Genomic DNA, 23,193 nt, shown 5'->3' with positions numbered 1-23,193 from the left:
CCAGTCGATCAAGTTCTTTGTCATGATCTTAAAATACTTATTATCAAATGCATCATGGGAATATCACCTAGATATAGTATCTATGTAGCATTGAAGCTGTCAACATTTGTTTGACATTGTGTAAAACAAATTTGCTCTTTAATTCTGTATTATAGGGTCAATATTTCAATTGATTCTATTTATATTTAGGAATGTTGAGATTGTTCTGTTGTTTGCATTCTGAATATATTTATAAATATGTAGTTAAGGATACTTTTTTAAATCTGATTTTGCATTAAATATACAGCCAAATACATGTATGTATTTTCCTTTCGTCTATCATGTCTATGTCGACAGGACAATACTACAGATGAAATCTTGCCACTGGAATTTACAGGTATTAAAAGCGCAAAAGTCAGTGCGGTACTTCACATATAAAAAGCTTTTAATTCTTGGTCGTTTCGACTAGAAATATTAAATGTGCGTAGTTTTCATTGTTCTCACGTACACGTAAGTCATCGGTAATTAATCAAATCTCTTAACTCGATTCAGTAGACAAATTACTAACACAAACTGAGGGGATCGCAATAAACTCCAGCAAGAGCGAGACCGGATGAAACGTCAAAGAAAATGTAGACCTCCTGGTTTGCATGCGTCACTCGCCATGCGAATTTTAACACTCAGGGCAAAATATCACGATCGATAATATGACAATTTCGATAAAATCAAATATAGAATCATAAACAAGCGTTAGCCTTTCAAAAAGGCTATTCGACTCTTAGCTGATGAAAATGGAAAGTGCTTTCGCTTTGTCGATTAATTCATTCACTAGAATAGCTACGTGCATCAATCAACAAATTTTACCACACACGTGAGGTCACACGTTATGAAGTAGTAATATATTTTAACGTTGTTGTTTACTCCAGAAGATTCAACTATTTATAGATAAAAGTTACCTGTGTAAAATCTAATTGCTAAAATAGAGAGGACAAATCCGATACTCTACGGGATTGAAGGACATTTACTATGTTTGGATTGTCCTAACCAATCAATAAACTTTGATTATTCACGTCTCGTAATATCTTCCAATCAGGTAGCAAGAAAAGTTCAACGCACTAACTGTCCATCGTTCAATTCTTAATCTCGACTCCTAGGAGTCGATAATAATTTGGGAGACTATTCTGGTATCCAAAGATCTAAGATAACGCTTATTAGTTGAGACACAGACATATCGTCAACCATTTCGTGATTATAAGTAACCATGTTTAATGTTAAAAGGAAATAAGTAACGATGACTGGCGCGATGTTTTGACATCAAAGATAAAAGGTAGATGTAAATTTATTGTCTGCTGCCTTGTTAATTAGAAAAGTAAATTGAAATAGTGAGTTGTGAGCAAGCATGTTAAAAATCCTTCTCAGTGTGTTGGTCTAATACAAAGCAGAATTCTTATGTATTTTATATAAACACGTTCTCGCCTTGAAATGGATATGATATTTGTCACTGGAGGTTGACATGGTTGAACACCCCTTCATTATCACACATCCGTAAAATTTACCGTTAACCTTTCAAGAAATGTAAAATCTGCACAAAAATATTCAATGGCCATGGTCAAAGAAGTACATATGTATGGTACACTTGACACACATTAACTGGAAAGAACATAAGTCGTCTGATAAATTATTCAATAGTTTCAACGTAAATAAGACAACTTTTGTCATATCGATAAAATATTAATATCTCGTCGGAATGAAATAGATTTCTAACACTTAATATCATATCAAATGGGTAGTTTATGAAATTGAATAAAGAAAATTAATAATACCTCATTTGATCAATGAAAGATGCCGATTTTAAAATGATTTTGTTTCAGGTGTTTTAAATGCCATCAGTTCGGATATATGTTGATTGGTTGCTATGGTAATTCCATTCACGTAAGTATACGGTTGACAAATCGATACGATTGTTCAATAATTAAATGGAAGCAAATTGCTGTCTTTGGATTATCCCGTTTAAGTGCCATATTAACACGTAGTTTAATGGTGGATACAACAGTATTTGAAATATAAAAGGTAAATATGTTTTACGTTACTTGAAGACGCACGTGAACGATGAAATATACACGTATGTATACATCCTACTGGTTCTGGAAGAAGAAAAATAATGTTACAATTGTATGATATTTGTTAAATAATCATAATGACTAAAAAGCGTTACTTTCGATTTGTCGATTTTTATTTTCTTGGACCGAGTTGGTTTTCCTTTGAAAACCAGCGTGTTGGTCGATTTCTAGTAGATTATAATTGGTTAAGGTATAATTCTGACGTCTCATTTTCTTCTAGTCCTCTGATTTCGTTTAATCATGACATCAAGGACATTTAAGGACAAACTGAAAGAAAACACATTTGTTGCAGATCATTGACAGAGAACGTAGAAGAATTCCACCGCAGAATCTTAGGATTAAATTGCGATATTTTTTATTTATTTGATACACTCGGCAAACCTTTTGTTTAAAAAAAATATAACTCTTGATGTCTCGTTATTGGGGTTTTGTAATCTATTTCAATGTAATGTTCTTTAGTTTTTCGTTTAAGTTGTTTTAAATATGTCTTTTTGTTACCTTTTGTAGCTTGCTGTGTGGTATGAGTTTCGGTCATTGTTGAGGCCGTATAATGACTTATAGTTGCAAAGCTTCTACGACAAATGGTCTCTCGCGGAGATTTGTCTCCTTGTCAATCCTACCAGATTTTCTTATTTTCATATAAATTCATTTTTAAAAGAACAATATAAATGGCTTGAGAGATCTTGTCTGAGCATTAAAAATCTAATATTATACGATAAAAGCTGAACAGTTGTTAAAATAAACATTTTTTTTACATTTGGATAACATACAGCAAATACTGAAAAGACCATTGCAATATTTTCAATTACGAAAAAGATTATTAAAAGAATTAAGATTATAAGGGGAGATAATTAACCGGAGAAACATGAATCATTGACATGAGTTTATTTATGTTTTGTATTTGACTTGAAATGATCATTTGCAGTCAAATTCATTTTCACCGATTTTACAACTAACACATATGTGACCCGCCATGACATTTGCAGGCTTATGGAGGTAGAACGTCATTGTTAGAAAAATTATAAACATGATAAATATCGAGATTCAACGAAATACGTATTTGTGAAGAAGAGATAAACACTCTCCTTTGCTTCTCTTTTGCGGACGCCGAACTATACATCATACATAAGTTTTTAAGAAGTTTTACTTTATCGTTTGAAGTGAAAAATATTTGAATCTACATTTTAAACTGAAAAAAAAATCAAATTTCTGCTCTATAGATTTCCTTTCATAAATGAAGTCTGAAATATATCCATAATAAATGTACCGTAAAATGAATATAAGAGAACACCTACTTATAAACTGTTACGCGTCGCATACTATGTATAGAGACATCTTTTGCATAATAAATTTAAATTAAAAAAAGGAATTCTTAAAGCTTACTTTGACAAATTTTAAACTAATTTTATTTTAACAAGTTTAAATTACATGTTCTAAAATAGAGCTACAAACAAACAAATAATGCTCTGCTCTATAGATTTTCTTTCATAAATGAAGTCTGAAATATATTTATAATAAATGCACCGTATCAAATTAATATATGAGAACACTTACTTATAAACTGTGACGCGTCGCATACTATGTTTAGAGACATGCATAATAAATCTAAATTAAAAAAAGGAATTCTTAAAGCTTACTTTGACAAATTTTAAACTAATTTTATTTCAACAAGTTTAAATTACATGTTCTAAAATAGAGATAAGAATTGTTTGCATTGTAGTAAATTTAAGTCTTTGAAATTTTATTCAAAAACGCTATTAAACATCACTAAGAGCCAATAAATACAACAATTTTGTGTATTATAAATTAGTGCCTTCAATAAGTAAAAGTCGTCATAGAATAGTCTCATTTTCATACCGGTATTCGAAATGTCTCGTTTCATTGCTATTACAAAAAATATGTCATAATAACATGACAGAGAGTTTTGTTTCGGAATATTCTAGATAAATATACAAAAATCAAATTTTAGACAATGTACCCTCCTAAGACTGGAAATGGCTAGTCACATATAGTTAACGGCGTTCTTCTCACAATGACGTTCTACCTCCATAAGCCTGGATATGTCTTGGCTGGTCACATATATCCAAATTACAAAAAGTTTAAAATAAACAATTAATAATACATGGACTCGATAATATGTATCAGCATATTTTGTGTATTTTAGTCTAAAAGCTATCTATATGTACTATTACACCATTGAGACGAAATCCGTACACTTCCGACGGCCAGATAAATACTATGTAAACTTGAATATAAACATACATTGGTGGCTTTTGCCTGTTGTCTGCTCTTTGGTCGGGTTTTTGTCTCTTTGACATAATCCCTATTTCAATTCTCAATCTTATAGATAGAGAGGGAGCGAGGGGGCGGGCACGTACAAGTGAATTTTATCAAGTATGTTTGATTTCATATTATAGGTTTAAAAATATGTAAATCATCGTTTTACCTGTATAAGAATTTATTTTTCTTGGTTGAAACAGTCAACTAAATGGTTCATCCTTGTTTCACTTTCAATGTTAACATTCTATCCCTTTATTTAGCTTATGTGTAACCAATCTCCAGTTAAGCAGTTGAATTGAAGGTCAGAAAAATACTGATTCAACGAGATTATATTTTTGACTTGCAAGTCAATAATACATAGTCAATAATAGATAAGCGATGTTGTTGAGGTTATTCTGAGAAATTTGGGTCAACCTGACTGCTTATAACGAAATGTTATTTCCGATTCCCGCTTTAATGAATACTAGAAATAACACGAATCGCATTTTCACTGTTGGCTTAATCGTTACGGTAGCTAATGGCCCTTAAAATAATAATAACCATAATAATCGCAGCAAACTACACCCTTATGAGTCAAGCACAAAACACAAAAATATAAAATAATATTAACACAACAGTTAAGAATTACAAAAAGTCAAGAAGCAACAAATGATTCATGTATATACAACCCTCTTAAAATAATGAGCAAAGCCCATACCGCATAGTCAGCTATAAAAGGCCCCGATAAGACAATGTAAAACAATTCAAACGACTCTCTTAAATTACATATATTTTGAATCAAACATGGTGTCGGAGTGATGTGTTGACTTCTTTCTACTAATTATCATAGTGGTGTTGACTTTACAGCCTTTGTATTGTATCCTCTTTCATATCTAAGCATAACTTTTACATTTATGAATCTATTAACCCACAATTACTTAACTAATAAAATCCATAACACGCCTCTGACGCAAAGTGGCAAACTTGTACACAAAGGTTTTATTGTATACAAACCGCCATAATATATAATTGGGAATGGAAACGGTGAATGTGTCAATATTTTATTATATCCCTTTTTCATATTGGAGCCAAGGATTTATTATCCGTGAAAACACAAGAAGGGTCTAAAATATAAAAAAAAACACAGAAGATGTGGTAAGATTGACAATGAGACAACTCTCAACACGAGACAAAGTGAAACAGAAATGTACAGCTGTATATATAGGTAATTGTATGGCCTTCAACGAAAAGCAAAGTCCATACCACATAGTACGGCCTTCGACATAGAGCATTGGCACACACCGAACAGCAAGCTAGAAAGGGTCCCTAATCTGTTTCAAAATAACAAGCAATGCGGTATGGGCTTTGTTCATTGTTCAAGGTCATACGGTGACCTATAGTTGTAAATTTTGGTCTCTTGTGAATAGTTGTCTCATTGGCAATTATACCACATCTTCTTTTTTATATGTTAAAGACTTTTATAAATTGATTGTGTAAATTAAAAATAATTTAAAAAGCAGGAAAACAAACAACACGCGAGGTCCGTGTCTTTGTTTTTCAGATGTAAGTTTATGAAATTTGGTAGAAAATGATTCTCTCTAGATTTTTAGATATACATTACAATGGCACCTTGTTTCTTTCCGAAACTATGAAAAAAATACTTAGTTAGATTTTTAAAAAAAGCAATCAATTGATAGACTTCATCATTAAACTAATTTTCAATAAAGATAAACACATTTTTGAAAGGACATAACAAATTAATATTTATTACAATTTCAAGGACCAAATAATGCCTCATATAATATCTTCTACTTCATATACATTATTACATTAAAATGACGTCAAATAAAACAAATGGAATTTAATTTTCCGTGCCATTTCTAGTTTCTCTAAACATATTACTAAGACCTCGTATTGACAACACAAATAACGTTAATTTGTTTGGAGTCTTTTAGTTTAATTTGCTGTGATACAGATCAAATAAATTAGAAAATACACTGTTTAAACATTATTTTGTTTACCAACCGAAAGCCAAATTAGATAAATGGTATCAATAAGTTATATACCACTTAATCATTTTTTTTTTTTTTTTTTTTTTTTTTTTTTTTTTAAATTGTGTTTATTTATCATTTTATATATATGTACTTGTATCATTGTTTTTTAAATGCATTGTAAAGCGCTTAGAGTAAATGTTTATTTAGATAAGCGCTATATAAGCACTGTAAATAATAATAATAATCATTGATTAGTTTTATTATTTATCAACTTGCATCACATATTAAATTTTGAAAAGCCCAACAATTGGATTTATCGTAAAATTTGTTGTCATGAATATTCATAAGTTATCGGACTCTGGACTTTATTCCATCTTCAACTGGTCTTCACCGTTGGTAAAAAAAAAAAAAATCCGCTACACCATTGTTTATGGTCAATAGTGGATAAGGCGTTCTGTAGCTTGTACTTCCGTTGTCGTCGTTGTTTGCTGTCTTGCCATATTTTTTTTTTTATTTTTTTTTTTTACCGTAAATTTTGCTTGTTTTCCTCGAACAAGATGTTTTCACATTGATTTACATTTATTCATCGTAGAGCCTTTCACAGCTTGCTTTGCTGTATTGGTTTGGTCATTGTTGAAGGCATTACGGTTAAATATAGTTACTTACGTGCATGTCTTTTTGGTTCTGATAGATAGTTAACAATCATACAACATCTCTTTTGTTTTATTCAAGCTAATTAACATACAATTAATCTTGTGTTTTTGTTTCGATTTACATTAGCTGTAACAACGGTTACCTCCTTTTTTAATGTCATTGTCACGATGGCTTAACTGCTCATGATAATATATTCATTGATACGATGGTATAATTTATTCATATCAAAATTCATTGAAGCTTGGGTTTTATCCCCCCCCTTTTTTTCCGCTACAGAACGCTTAAAAATGACATTTAAAGTAGGTTAGATCAGACTTACCTTTAGCTTTTTGTTTCATCAATTTGGTGTTTTTTTCAGAGGGTGGGGGTTATGACACGTCGAAAGCCAGCCATTGAACCAAGCTTAAATTCACATGGATAGGCGGAAGCTCTGTCAATAATAATTAACCAAGAAAAAAACTTATTAAAATTGCAAAAAAATATATCGATGGACGAACAGTACTATCTCACGTGTTGAAATGAAATCAATCATCTTCCGGTTGTACTTCGAATTGCAGTGTGTATTGTACTTAATTGTGTTTCTCTCTCTTGCAGCCGAGTACTTACTGGTAAACGACAATCGTAGAAAATCAATGACACACCAAACTGTTCACTCATGTTGTTGGTACTCTTATTGACATTAGTGATTTTTGGTAAGTAACTTTTATCACGATCATTTTATTCATTTTGGTGGGGTTCGTATTGCTTAGTCTTCTGTGGAGTGTCTAAAGACTAAGCAATACGAACCCCATGCACCTAAAAACCGGGAGTGATATCGGATGCTCTAAAGGATAAGCAGATCCTGCTCTGTATGTGACACAAGTCCTGTCGTGTTGCTCATGTTGATAAGTCTAATTTGGTAGGTCACATCCGTGGAAAACAGAACGGATTAACATCTTTTCAATGTGAGTCTAAGTGGTCTAGTGGTGGGAACATACAGATACGTCTTCCGTTTTTCGAAATGATAGTGTCGAGATTAATGCGAATAGTACTTATGGTGGTAGGTAATTTTGAATAACATGGCAGTGTGCAACATCCTATCCAAAACAGATTTTCCATAAGATGTCTTAGACTAAATAAAAGTAAAATGAATCTTCTTGTTCTACACTGTTGCTAACTTTCAAATGGGTCTTAAAATGACAATTTCAAAACAAAACGCCCACAACATTACTGATTAGAAAAAAATGATTTTATTCAGATCTTAAAACGCTTGAATTTAATAGTTGGAATCAAGCTGATTAAAATTAGGGTGATGGATTTTAATTAAATTTTCTTATGATATAACTGATATTTTGGCAATGAAGGAAAAAGTATTCATCATCACCTAAATGATTACAAAAATTACACATTCCAAAGAATGTGTGGTATGATTGCCAATGAGACAACTCTTCACAAGAGATCAACGTGACATAGAAATTAACAACTATAGATCACCATACGGCCTTCAACAATGAGCAGAGCACATACCGCACAGTCAGCTATAAAAGGCCCTGAAATTATAGTGTACAACAATCCAAATCAGAAAACTACCGGTCTTATTTATATTTTTCATGTTCTCTTGAAATTTTCTTGTATTGACCATACCTTTACCTATAATGATTTACTTTTAAAAATTGCGACTTGGATGGAGAGTTGTCTCATTGGTACTTATACTACATCTTCCTATACCTAAATATCGCTACTATTGCATCATGGCCGCCTTACATTAACGACTTACATGTTCCTATAATACTGGATCATTAAGTTCAGAACGACAACTCAGCCTGTAATTCAGTGGTTGTCGTTTGTTTATGTGTTACATATTTGTTTTTCGTTCATTTTTTTTACATAAATAAGGTCGTTAGTTTTCTCGTTTGAATTGTTTTACATTGTCTTATCTGGGCCTTTTATAGCTCATTATGCGGTATGGGCTTTGCTCATTGTTGAAGGCCGTACAGTGACCTAAAGTTGTTAATGTCTGTGTCATTTTGGTCTTTTGTAGATAGTTGTCTCATTGGCAATCATACCACATCTTCTTTTTTATATACTCACACTGCATAAAATTTCAGAATACCTTTTCTGCAACCGAAACACTTTATTTATCATATGAACGGCATCTTTGATACTTATAAGAAATGATTTGAACTCCATTACTGACACACGAACTAATCTTTGATCAAGGTCTTTTTTATTTGCTTTATAATTTAGAACTTTCTTAATGCTTATACCTATCAATCTTTCCAGACATAGGAAACTAGAAACCATGGTGTTGCCGTATGGATTTAAATTTGATAAAAAAATAATAAAAATGTTGGATGCTGTTTGGCACAGGACGAAATCTAAACCGGCTATGTAGAGCGGCAAAATTTAACAATTTAAACATGTCGAAACTGAGGATATTCAAAATATTGGGCGTTGATAGAAAAAAGACCGAAAACCAATGTCACAAGTTGCCCTTTCAACCTTAGACTTTGTCTTTCAATTAAAAAGCAATTTATGAAAAAAAGCAAATATTGAAAATGAACGGGACATTAAATTTTGAATGGCAGGTTATGGATAATTATTTTTCTAAATTTATCAAAGAACTAAGATACAGTTCAAATTTGAAATACAAATTCTAAATTTCATAAATTTTGTAAGTAAGCAAATTTTTTTTGTAAGAACACTTTAAACTTCCTGAAACAACCAAGACTTACGAAAATCATTTTAATTACTCAATTTTGAACAAAAGATCTACAAGTTTACGCAAACGAGTTTTAAAAGGTGTAGTTGTCATTTGAAAAATAAAGTAGACCCAATCATGCCAATCCTTTGCCACAACACAAGACTGTTATACCTTTTAACTTATTACGATATATTTATAGAATTCAATTATGTAATCAGAACTAAATGCCGTTGAGTTTAACGATGTTTCTTTTATAGATAACACTGGTATCAAATTTTAGTATTCTGTCTTTACAACTATAGATCACCATACGGCCTTCAACAATGAGCAGAGCACATACCGCACAGTCAGCTATAAAAGGCCCTGAAATTATAGTGTACAACAATCCAAATCAGAAAACTACCGGTCTTATTTATATTTTTCATGTTCTCTTGAAATTTTCTTGTATTGACCTATTTTAGTTTTCAATTTACATGAATGGTACCTTAGTAAGTTATCAAAAGCTGACAACTATCAAAAATATTTAGATTGTGCAAGTGGTCTCAAACGCCATTCGCTCATATTCTTATTTCGTAACTGCATGGTGTCGTTTTTTAAAGAACATCCATTTTGATATTTAACAGTGTATAAGTAAGATGCTGAAATTTTAAACATATGGCATAATTTAGTTTGAAATCAACAACATCCAAGGTAACTGATATTTCCCTAACGAGGATATCGTATTGGTCGATATTGTTTAATATTATTTGTAAAACCCGATTTGAATTCAAAGTGAAAACTCGCGTGATTTGAAAGCACTCTAGCGTACTTAAACGTGATCATATTAGAAATCATTTGATGTTATAAGGTTCTACTGTTCATTTACCTGTTAGTTAATATTCAATAGCTTATGTTCTCAACAAAGCTATTGTTCAAATCAATAATGTCTTCGTTTCTACAATATTAAAGCCAAAAATAGAATATAGATCATTTAGAAACAATTGATACAATTATTTATAAGATAAACGCCAATAACGGCACATCAAAAACACATTCAAATGTTCTTCGACCCGAAAGCAATAAGTGAATGAAAAAAAAATCGAAAATATCGGCGATAAAATTACCGAAATTGACTAAGGGAGCTACCATTTGATTTTTATGGGGGGGGGGGGGGGGGCTAGGATGAAATTTGAAATAGGCAGGACAGGAGTTTTGAGTAAAAAAAAAGCAGGATGAGACACTTGCAAAAAAAAAAAGTCAGGACGACAATTTAGGTAAAAGAAAGTCAGGATAAACTAAAAAAAAAAAAAAGGCAGGACCGCACAGAGTGAAAAATAAAAAGGCAGGACAGAGATTACAGCTAAAAAAAATGCAGGACAAAATTTTTCATCCTATACTCATATTAAACCGATACTTAGAGGGGAACCACATCGGAATTAATCTGGTTAGACTTTTCTGAGTTATCCTTGGTTGGATATTATATTCAGCATTAAATTATGGTTTTCCAATATGTAACTTCAAAGATCAATCAATGGTTTTATCTTTTACTTTTAATTGAGAAAAGAATTTTTATTCAATTATGTATAATGTTGATATTTAACCTATATATTCACTACCATTTAAAAACAATCGTTAAGTCATATTTATAACATTTTTCGCAAAATGTCAATCATTCCCGTTGACAAAAATGGGACTATTTTGTTATACGAATTGTAATTGAATGCGGATGGAAACAGTGATTGAAGTATATACATACTTACATCTGTGAATAGTGTTAAATTATTTATGTCGAATTTGCGAAGACCCCTTAAAGTTAAACAGTCACAAAACAATTATAGAATAACCTCCTCCTAAAGCAATCTTTACACATTGGGGAATGTTTGAATTATACTAAATGATTGATTGATAGTTGGTTGCTTAAGGCCTAAGACAAACATTTTCATTGATTTCAGGACTATCCTTATATGATATTAAATCGTACAGTTTTATTTTTATCCTGACTTTTGTTATATTCCAGTTCCTGATGCTGTTGATGCGCAGTGTTCATCATTATCAATCCTATCAGCTAACGCAAATGAAAAAGTAATAGAAAAATCAAAGGAAAGGTAAGCTATTATATGTTTGCCACCGCCGTCACCACAGGGGCATTCAATTGTACCCTTGTTCGTCCGTGCGACCGTACGTCCCAACTTTTTTGTCTGTTCTCTAACTTTAGTTTGTCTCTAACTTAATACTATGAAACTTTAAACACTGCTTATCACTTCAAAATAAAGATCATATTCGGATTTCGTTGGCGTCGCGGGTACTCTTAACTGAGTTATGTCCCTTTATAACGTTATATGCAACCAGGGGTATCATCTTAGTTTCATGGACTTATTCACCATGCATTCATAAATATTATGCCGTAAAAGCTAATTTTTTTTTCTGATGTGAGAAAGTAGCATACAAAACAAACCCAAAGTTAATGATTAATAAAGGTGAAAAGGGGAGTTCACCTAAAAGTTCAATTTCGTGAAGGGTTTTGATGGAACCGGAAACACAACTGTTTGCTTTAAAATTAACATAACTCAAAAAATTGCGATCATCAAACAACAAGCACAAAGTGAAATAAGCATATTGTACGCATTTCAATTACATGTATATGTATGTATCCAAAAGAGGGACGAAAGATGCCAGAGGGACTTTCAAACGCATGTATCGAAAATAAACTGACATCGCCATGGATGATTTTGCTTAACATATGGCACCCGTCGTCTTGCTCATGTTATTACAAACCGGGTAAATAGTCTAATTCGTAGGTCAAATTTGTAGCATGGAACGGAATTGTAGTAACGACATCCTATATCATCTGTGAAACGTATATTCCATAACGGTAAACAAGCTCGTGATGGCGTCCGTAAAATGAAGAAGTGATTTCAACTTCACCATTTCGAACTCTTGGTTTATAGCTTCTTGGTGAGCAGCAACGCTCTATCAAGGAAATTATGATAGGAAATACATTATTTAATCACGCTCCATCTAACCCTTTGTCATGATTATTGACATGTGATTGAAAGAGTTTTCAAACTGTGCATCATGGGTTGCATGCTTTATTTCATATTTTATTTTTTTCAGGAATTTAGACTGTCATTGGACAATTGAATCTCCCGACTATGTTGAAATAAACGTCACAAAGTGGTCATTAGCACAGACATGCGCAGAAGACAGCCTTCGGATTTATGATGGTAATATTATTTATAGCTCTTTACAACATTATTCAAAAATAATAACCAGCGGGTTATCAACGTAGCAAGAAAATCCTGCATCCGGAGGTGGTCCTCAGCTGGCCCCTAGATATGATTGTGTACTTGTTCAGTGAAAACGGGCGTCACACTAAACTCTAACAAGACTAACAAAGGTCAGAGGCTCCTGACTTTGGAAAGGCGCAAAACTAAGGCGGGGTTAAACATAAATTGTGAGATGTCAACCCTCCCCTATACCTCTAGCCAAAGTGGAAGTAAGAAACACATATCAATAGTCACAGCAAAAATCATTTTAAAAGCAGTCCGAGTCCGATGTCAGACCGACCAGTAATAAAATAAACTAAGCAAAATGACAATGATACATAAATTAACAAGGACTACTAGTTATTACTGACATGCCAGCTCAAGGCCTAAATTAAATTAATTGAAAGATTATGTCTTCGTCATATGAAAATCAAGTAAACTCCCTACCGTTAGGGGTTGAGTATCATACCATGATCATGAATATGAGAAGGACAAAAAGTATCATGCCAACAACTTGTTTTAGAATAAATGTGTTTATTCTCGATCCAAAGACCCTATGAGTGAATCAATATTAATAACAAAATATACAATCCCTAATGACCTGACAACTGTATCGTAACAATATCCCATCCGAATAAGACTGTATAAAGGTTTTGTTTACTTTTGTGGTTTGTAAAGAATATAAAAATAAAATATTGGAAGTGAAATACCTGAACAAACCGATTTTATAAACTGTATAAACTGTATATCTTTCTGTCTATATTGAATTGTTGGAATACTATACTGAAATAAAAGTATGTAATAGCTTTAGCATTTAGTATTTTGATGACTTCTGATATTTGGAAAATGTTTTTAGGACATGATACCCATGGTCTGTTGCTTGCTGAACTTTGCAGCTATGGATCAATCAAAATTATGGTCTCAAGTCGTGGAAAGGCGCATGTGTGGTTCAAAACCGGAAGTACAAGCACTGGAACTGGAATAACACTGTCGTACAAATCGTATGGCCAAAGTATGTATTATATATCATAGCTAACTTTCTAAATTGACAGTTGAGTTGAGAACTCATATTTATCTGTTTGAACTATTTTCATGTTATATTATATTGTTTACAGTTAGAATCATTACTTACTTAACCTTTCTTCAAAACTGTCGGCATAATTTGTTAGGTCTATTTTTAAATGGTCTAATACAGTTTAGTTTAGAGTTGTTCACTTTTCCAAAACTTTTCTAGCCGAAGCACAACTCTTATCAGCCTTGCTGTTAAGGTATCGGGTAAATAGTTCTAGGGACAAAGAGTTTAGGACTGATTACTACTGTATATATATAACGTGATTTAATTGAAATTGCTGGTATATATACATAGTGTTTGTGTCTTTGTATGCATATCATCTTGAATGAAATATTATGTCATGTATACCCGTTAATTTTAAAAGAAAGTTTGCAGCGATAAAAAAAAAATAACGAAGGATGGCATAAAGATACATAGGTATAATAAATTTACTGTTTTTGATATTTGAAAACACAATTAACATCTGGGATATAAAAAAATGATAATTATGTTTTCACCAGGTGTGTCTGTAGTGATAAATACAATCTCCTTGAATTCTTACCTCCGTTGTTTAAACCAAAGGTATTAAGGCAGTCCGTTGCACTTTGTGGTTTAGTAAATGCATAAGAACGCCGGGTTTGAACGTTAACGATGCTCAATGCTGAGATTAAGCCACAACCCCTTTTTTAAACATTTTTTAAACGCATCCTTTTAGTGCTGGTTCGACCTTTATCTCTAGAATGTATAAGTCAGCCATGGCTACCCAAGCACAAAACATGAAGGTACATTTGTTGCCTTGATTATTCATTTAAAACTGCAACGCTGTGTTCAGAAAAAACATCTAAAGCAGACATCCCTTCAAAAGGATTTTAGTGTTATCAGATTTAGCAGATAAATTTGGATATACAAATGGCCTTTAACGCGTTAATACCTTATCTATACTATTAAACGAGAAGACCTCATTTTGGGTGTCGCTTCTCTTCTTTCCACAATAAATTAATCGTCATGCCTCTATGTCCTATAGGTACATGGCATAGTCGCATTTGTCATCCATTCATATGATTATTCTGATTGAGATATTTTGGGAGAAAAACGAGAAAAAAAGCGTCCGGATATTATTCCGACATTGGGCGAAATTTTAAGTCAGATTAGACTTCCGGTTTGCGTTTTCTTTGGACCGTTTTCTTTATACTTTGAACATACATTTACTACGAATAAAGAGTATTTTCTATCTGATATAATTTTCAAGTTAACTATCCATGGCGGTCACAGAGTTTATTAATTGAGAGAGTATGAGAGAGAAACTATGACCGCTGGCCCGTGGATCGATTAGTAAAGTGAGAATTGAAAGTAAAAACCAAATACACTTTATTTATAGTAATGAATGTACATACTATACAGAAAAGCGCGAAAAATTATCCATGTGTTATTAAAATTAATAGAAACCAAAGGGGGAATTTTTAGGGAAAAAAGGAGGAGCCGGGCTAGAAAATTCATTAAATCTTTTACAAAAAATTATTGATTTCAATTAAAGAAGATGTGGTATGTTTGCCAAAGAGACAGCTCTCAACAAGAGACAAAAATGACACAGAAATAATCAACTATAGGTCACCGTACGGCCCTAAACAATGAGCAAAGCCCATACCCCATAGTCAGCTATAAAAGGCCCCGAAATGACAATGTAAAACAATTCAAACGAGAAAACTAACGGCCTTATCTATATGTACAAAATATGAACGAAAAACAAATATGCAATTTATAGAAATGACTGTACATAATATACATTTAAGCGCTAAAATTATCAATGTGTTATTAAAATTATTAGAAAATAAAAAGGGGGAATTTTGGGGAAAAAGGATGAGCCGGGCTAGAAAACAACTGTTCTGTCCCAAGGTACCTTTGACTTTTGATACCTTTTCTGAAATTCTCCAGTCATTAAATCTTTTACAAAATTTCATTGATTACAAAAAAAGAAGATGTGGTAGGATTGCCAAAGAGACAGTTCTCCACAAGAAACAAAAAATACACAGAAATTAACAACTATAGGTCACCGTACGGCCTTCAACAATGAGCAAAGCCCATACCGCATAGTCAGCTATAAAAGGCCCTGGAATGTGTTATTAAAATTATTAGAAAATAAAAAAGGGGGAATTTTGGAAAAAATGATGAGCAGGGCTAGAAAACAACTGTCCTGTCCCAAGGTTCATTTGACTTTTGATACCTTTTCTGAAATTCTCCAGTCATTAAATCTTTTACAAAATTTCATTGATTACAAAAAAAGAAGATGTGGTAGGATTGCCAAAGAGACAGTTCCCCACAAGAGACAAAAATGACACAGAAATTAACAACTATAGGTCACCGTACGGCCTTCAACAATAAGCAAAGCCCATACCGCATAGTCAGCTATAAAAGGCCCTGAAATTACAGTGTATTACAATTCAAACGAGAAAACTAACGGCCTTATTTATGTTCAAAATATGAACGAAAAACAAATATGTTACACGTCAACAAACGACAACCACTATTTACAGGCCCCTGACTTGCATGTCAGTTCATAATATACTAAATTTATGTTCACACTGTAATTAATAGAAAGAAAAAAAATGGAAATTTTTGAAATAAAGAAGAATGGATAAAAAAGATATTTTCCTGTCCCCAAATACCTATTCCTGAAATTCTCAAGTTATTAAATCTTCCTACAACACTTTACATACTTTCAACCACGCTCTGAATGCACGCGATTTCGCGGGTGTGTTCTAGTTGGTTTTATTTTTGGGTTGACTTTTACTTAACATTCATACTTTATGTTTTATATTATCTTATTACTTACTCATCATAGATACAAGGATTAAAGTTTCGTATGCCAGACGAGCGTTTCGTCTATTAAAAAAAAACTCAAAAGTGACGCTTAAAAGGTAAGAAAAAGAAATATTGAAAAGCAGCTTATGTAATTTATGAATTCTATCATTTTAGATTTACCTTCTTGTCACTCTGGATACGAATTGCCACAACGACGCTTTGTTAGAGCTGACGAAACACACCAAGTCATCACCTCTAAGAATTATCCTAACAACTACCCAAAGTAAGTCTGATTGTTAAATTATCATTGGACGTCATTATTAAAAACTTGGAATGTTCTCATTGCGATACGTAATAGTGTAACTTGAATCCCTACTATGCATACGTAGTCGTCATTTAATTAATGATCGAACTAAAACAAAACAAAACTATTTTGATCTTTTTTATATATCTCATTGTTACTTGGATGGAGAATTGTCTCATTTGCACTCATACCACATCTTCCTATATCTACTCATAGTTAGTGCTCCTTTAACCTGTGGATATCTTATGTATATTACAGAGATGATAAAGAAGAGTGGGTTATTATTAAGCCTACTTCCTCCACACCTCTGGCTATTGTTGTGAATGTATTTTTTTATCTATTACAGAGATGATAAAGTGGAGTGGGTTATTATTAAGCCTAGTTCCTCCACACCTCTGGCTATTGTTGTGAATGTATTTTTATCTATTACAGAGATGATAAAGAGGAGTGGGTTATAATTAAGCCTAGTTCCTCCACATCTCTGGCTATTGTTGTGAATGTATTTTTATCTATTACAGAGATGATAAAGAGGAGTGGGTTATAATTAAGCCTAGTTCCTCCACACCTCTGGCTATTGTTGTGAATGTATTTTTATCTATTACAGAGATGATAAAGAAGAGTGGGCTATTATTAAGCCTAGTTCCTCCACACCTCTGGCTATTGTTGTGAATGTATTTTTTATCTATTACAGAGATGATAAAGAGGAGTGGGTTATTATTAAGCCTAGTTCCTCCACACCTCTGGCTATTGTTGTGAATGTATTTTTATCTATTACAGAGATGATAAAGAGGAGTGGGTTATAATTAAGCCTAGTTCCTTCACACCTCTGGCTATTGTTGTGAATGTATTTTTATCTATTTACAGAGATGATAAAGAGGAGTGGGTTATAATTAAGCCTAGTTCCTCCACACCTCTGGCTATTGTTGTGAATGTATTTTTATCTGTTACAGAGATGATAAAGAGGAGTGGGTTATACTTAAGCCTAGTTCATCCACACCTCTGGCTATTGTTGTGAATGTATTTTTATTTATTACAGAGATGATAAAGAGGAGTGGGTTATAATTAAGCCTAGTTCCTCCACACCTCTGGCTATTATTGTGAATGTATTTTTATCTATTACAGAGATGATAAAGAGGAGTGGGTTATAACTAAGCCTAGTTCCTCCACACCTCTGGCTATTGTTGTGAATGTATTTTTATCTATTACAGAGATGATAAAGAGGAGTGGGTTATTATTAAGCCTAGTTCCTCCACACCTCTGGCTATTGTTGTGAATGTATTTTTATCTATTACAGAGATGATAAAGAGGAGTGGGTTATAATTAAGCCTAGTTCCTCCACACCTCTGACTATTGTTGTGAATGTATTTTTATCTATTACAGAAATGATAAAGAGGAGTGGGTATTATTAAGCCTAGTGCCTCCACACCTCTAGCTATTGTTGTGAATGTATTTTTATCTATTACAGAGATGATAAAGAAGAGTGGGTTATTATTAAGCCTAGTTCCTCCACACCTCTGGCTATTGTTGTGGAGGATATGGATATTGAAGACAGTCATCACTGTGGATATGATTACCTCGCTGTATATGACGGTAAGAACTTTAATAAACATGTATCTTGTTGTGACTTATTAAAAGCTAAAACAGAAAAAGTATTGGAAAATGTAAGACAAAGAGATACCATCAAACCATGTTAGAAAACAAAAACAAAACGACGAAAAGACAAAATACAAAAGTCTATTTTTAAATATTTGGGGTTTCGTGACTTTTGTGTAAAAAGTTCAAACCGATATCTTCTTACATTTACATGTTAAATCATATTTTAATTATAAAATTGTTGTATTACAGGGAAGTGTTCATACGACAAGGAGAAAGCAAAGTTATGTAACGATAGAAAAGAATCTTGGACCCTTACAGGAAACAAATATTCCCTGATCAGATTCCAGTCTGATACTGATAGAACAGGAAAAGGTTTCAAACTTCGTTTCTACTTAGGCACAGTTGAAGGTATTGAATTAAAGTTGTTTGATTAATGTATGCATTCACTGATATGATCGATATTAATTCGTATTTGTCTCCTTAATAAACTTGTAAATGAAAATATGTAATTTGTCAAAGAGACAACAACCTAACGAAAGAGCATAAAACTGAAGAAGCCCACCAATGGTTCTTTAAATACATCGAGAAGATTTGGCTGACGGGCTGGAGCGTGCACCCAAACAATGTGTACTAGGACGTCACACTAAAACAAATAATGAACTTAGACTAAAACACATATAGGAGCCTCGGTTTGACTTTGTGGGATGAATGAATACACAGCCACTTATGTGCAAAATAGAGGACTTATAACTTGATGATTCGAATAGGAAAGCACCAATGTCTTCTGCTCAATATCAAGTATTCTATGTTTTAATTGATGTTTGTTTTTATTGTCATGGAGTTGTCTGTTTATTTAATACACTTAATTCAGGACGGAAAGTCTGTAACAAAATGGCAAAATCAAATGATAAAAGACATTAAACGAATGAACAACAGCTGAGCACTGACCTTCAAGTTTAAAACTTTGGTATACTCCCGCCATTTTTATTATTTTGGTTTAATGTATGCATACTTTTGTGGATCCACTCGTATATGTCATATGTTATTTCAATTACCTCTGCATATATGTTTTCGATTGCCAGTAGGCAAAGTAATAAAAAGCTACTTAGAAATGGGCTCGACTATACGAAAACAGATGACAAAGTATTTTACGTCTAGTTTAACCTTTAAGTTTGGTTTTTTTTTTGTAATTTATGGTCTCCTAATCTTGAAACATAGTATAATTGCTCAGCATGCAGTGAAATTTTTACTAGGTATTATTTCAAATTAGGGGTGTGACCTATCTCACTTTATATGGAAATGATTGAGAGATCCTAAACAATTGTGTTTGTTAGAATATATAATTGAAAGTGGTATGATTAACAATGAGACAACTCTGCACCAGAGACCAAAAAAACAAAAGTAACGCCTCTTATATTTATAAATATATATTTTAATTTCAAATTCTTTCCACATTTCAGAATCAAAGGGCGATTCAAGTGCACTGCATGCCATTTTGATTGGATTGATAGCTGCCTGTATAGTTGTCATATTTTTACTTGCATCAGCTAAGTTATACATGCGCTGTTTCAAGAAACCAAAAGTTCGTCCAAATCAAGACATACTACGCAACCGGAGAGCAGTTCTTGAAGCTCAAGTCCGAAGAGGTCCACTCGGATCAAGATTAGCCAGAATGATGACAGCGCAATCTATTCATTCTGAAATGACACGGTACCTGAGCAATACCACGGAGCACGATAGCCGAGTCTCTACATTTGAGATTTCCACGTCACAGTCGTCAGGAGCCGGTTTGGTTTTTGAAGATGGAATGTTCCAGCCGCCATCTTACAGTGCTCTTTTCCGCCATTCGGAAGAACCATCAGCACCCCCAGCAGACAATAATGCCCCGCCCCCTTATCCGGGTTCTCCAGATTTAAAACTTGAAGGTCAAGGAAATACTGTCAGTGTTGCTCATGCGTCACCTATTCACGATAACAATAAGGCCGGTGATGGTCTGGCGAACGTAGAGACGGTCCTTCCACCACCGTACAACTCTAGCTAATCCATTCAAATAGACTGGTTCCTTGTCCTGACAAAAATGGTGACTCAAATTTTCGTATATTGCAGGGGAGAGAACATGCCTATCTTTCAATAAATGTGTGTATGAACATCTGTCAATATTTGGAGCAACATATAGATATTCTATTCTTAAAAACGACTATCATTAAGTGTTTTTATTCATCGACAAGCAAATGATCTAGTTCAGGATTATGTGCACAAATCTGTTGAAAATTATGTAAAATATCCAAGAGTAACTGGAAAACATTCCTTAAAGGACAAATAGTTGTAAAAATCAATAATGGAAGTTTTTTTTCAAATACTTTCTTGAATATAGATTATAAAAGTTACTATCATGTACATATTTCCGTCCAAAGAATGTATGTTATATTTATACTGTAGTTGTCGTTCGGGCACAGCATGATACGGCAGAGTTAAAAGATACCTTTTGAACTCTTGCATGAAAGATGAGGATTGAGCTTGTTGTTACATATTGAATGTTCCAAATACTTTGAGCTAAAGACCAACAACAAAATAATTTTCCTTTGATTTAGGCTTTTACATGTGCGATCAGTGATTTTGTTATATGAATGATAAACAACATACTTTATTTTTCGTTCATTAGAAAACCTGTTAATTTTTTGTTCAATAAACATTTTATTTTCCCCAACTGTTCAAAAAACTTATTTTAGGTATGTCAATCTCTGATCACTTAGGTCCAAGATGATAAATTTTCACTTGTATCTTTTACACAGTATGCGAAAAAAAGTTACAATAAAAAAGTCCAAACTCTGAGGTAAATTTAAAAAATGGTATTCTTTGTTTCTATTAAGGTAGATCATAAGTAAATATTTTTTGAGACAGAATTTTCTTATACTTAGCCAGAATGAAGATTTTAATATGCTCTTTTCAAATATATATTAAAAAGGAGGGGTCACCGTGCTATTTTTCAAGCTATGAGTCGTTGAAAATTGCCTAAATTTGGATAGATTGTTCATGGGAAAACACATTTGTGTGCATAAAAAAAAATCTATGAGATAGAATTTTGAAAAAAATTGTGAAAAGATAGGTTTTGTAATATGTTTTAAGAAATTAAAAAGAAAAAATGGTGTCACCGAACTTGTTTTCTTGCTACAAGTAAAAAGAAAAAAATTCCCTATCTGTCCAGTATACATTTTTTACTAAAAGAGTTATCTTCCCTTAAATGGCTCGTTTGAAAAGAATGATTCTAAAAGCAAGAAAAATTATATTTGTTTAAATATTTTGGATTATACAATAAATTGCCAAGTTTTCTTTATATTATTAAACATTCTAACCAATAAATTGCAAATCTGTCTTCAAATTTGCAGATTTAGGCAAATAACTAGACCGATTTTTTACTGTGATTGTTCAATCCAAGATGGCGGTATACCATGAATCTACCTTAAGGGCTTGTATTCATCAAATAAGTATTTTCATCAAATATTTGACAATTTTAAAACATTTTAAATAGTAAGTGCTCGTGTCAATATTTTTGTGTATCCAATTTTGTATACTTATTTTATTTGAAGTCTTCATAAACAGCGGTAAAAAAGAAGAACAAGCATGTTTCATTGTACATTATACTAACATGGCTAACTAAAACTAAATGCTATCATATTGTGCCTTTGTCATTTGGCGTTACTATATTTTATTCAGAAATGTCTTTATATTATAGTCATATAATTTATGATTAGGACCAACGAGTGTCAATTATGATAATGCAATATATTTTATCATGATACCAATTTCATTTCTCCTTGTGTGCTATAGTTTGTATATCTTCATTATATTTTAATCTGTTATAACAGTTTTAACAAAGACTATAAAATCCAATCTCTTTTATGTTTTCTTATAATAGATTATCCAACAGTTTAAACGATATTAAACAAAGTGTTTTTTTATACTCTATTATTGATACGATTCTTATTGTTTTGTACTCTGTCATACCTATACTTTAATCTATTAAAATATAATTTTATTAAACGCATCAACGTATATATTCCTTGCATAGGGCATTGTCATTAAACGTCTTTTAACGCTTTAGTGCAGTAGCAAATGTTTCAGTCACAAGAAATCCAATATGTCATCGTTCTTAAAAGTTTGTCGACCAGAATGAATAGCGTGTAAGAGATCCTTTTTTATTGACAACTATAGAACATTCAAAGAGTTGCTGCAAGCAGGGGACTTGGTACCCTGAATTTGCACTAAAAATCCAACGGTTTACATCGTGCATGTTTGTGTATTTATCTTAGAAATTTCATCTGTTACTGTGTTATTATTCATGGCACATACTTTTTTGGCGATAACTACGCAAAAGCTGAATCACGAATTAAAATGCATATAATCAATGAAAAAGGTACCAAAAAAAAAAATAGATCCAAAGAAACTTTACTTATTTACGTTATTGCATATTCAATGTGAATATACAACTACTATGTCCTTCTTTTGTAA

The 23,193-nt window shown here is 32.5% G+C and overlaps 1 protein-coding gene across 2 annotated transcripts; it reads left to right on the top strand.

The window, feature by feature from the left end:
- Positions 1 to 1,185: 1,185 nt before the first annotated feature.
- On the top strand, positions 1,186 to 22,804 carry LOC143083914 (tolloid-like protein 1). 2 transcript variants are annotated; one of them, XM_076260319.1, is made up of 11 exons: positions 1,186 to 1,306; positions 1,851 to 1,911; positions 7,601 to 7,698; positions 11,686 to 11,773; positions 12,783 to 12,892; positions 13,791 to 13,946; positions 16,959 to 17,067; positions 18,554 to 18,678; positions 18,934 to 19,092; positions 20,145 to 21,554; positions 22,150 to 22,804. In XM_076260319.1, the coding sequence occupies exons 3-10, from the start codon at positions 7,662 to 7,664 to the stop codon at positions 20,723 to 20,725; spliced, it is 1,365 nt and encodes a 454-aa protein (XP_076116434.1). In that variant the 5' UTR covers positions 1,186 to 1,306; positions 1,851 to 1,911; positions 7,601 to 7,661; the 3' UTR covers positions 20,726 to 21,554; positions 22,150 to 22,804. The 2 variants fall into 2 exon arrangements, with proteins under 2 accessions (XP_076116434.1, XP_076116433.1); XM_076260318.1 differs by lacking the exons at positions 1,186 to 1,306; positions 1,851 to 1,911 and adding an exon at positions 1,938 to 2,049 and having other exon boundaries at positions 22,150 to 22,803.
- The last annotated feature ends 389 nt before the right edge of the window (positions 22,805 to 23,193 follow it).

This window comes from Mytilus galloprovincialis, chromosome 7, assembly GCF_965363235.1.
Source record: "Mytilus galloprovincialis chromosome 7, xbMytGall1.hap1.1, whole genome shotgun sequence".
Lineage (NCBI taxonomy): Eukaryota > Metazoa > Mollusca > Bivalvia > Mytilida > Mytilidae > Mytilus > Mytilus galloprovincialis.
Note: the sequence above shows the minus strand (reverse complement) of the source record. Positions and strands in the feature narration are given on the sequence as shown.

What these genes read in the sequence shown, in the direction of transcription:
- LOC143083914 (XM_076260319.1), top strand. Translation starts at nt 7,662, where the DNA reads ATGTTGTTGGTACTCTTATTGACATTAGTGATTTTTG. An exon ending in CAGCCTTCGGATTTATGATG is followed by an intron (nt 12,893 to 13,790) that starts GTAATATTATTT and finishes AAATGTTTTTAG; the next exon opens with GACATGATACCCATGGTCTG. An exon ending in TTACCTCGCTGTATATGACG is followed by an intron (nt 18,679 to 18,933) that starts GTAAGAACTTTA and finishes GTTGTATTACAG; the next exon opens with GGAAGTGTTCATACGACAAG.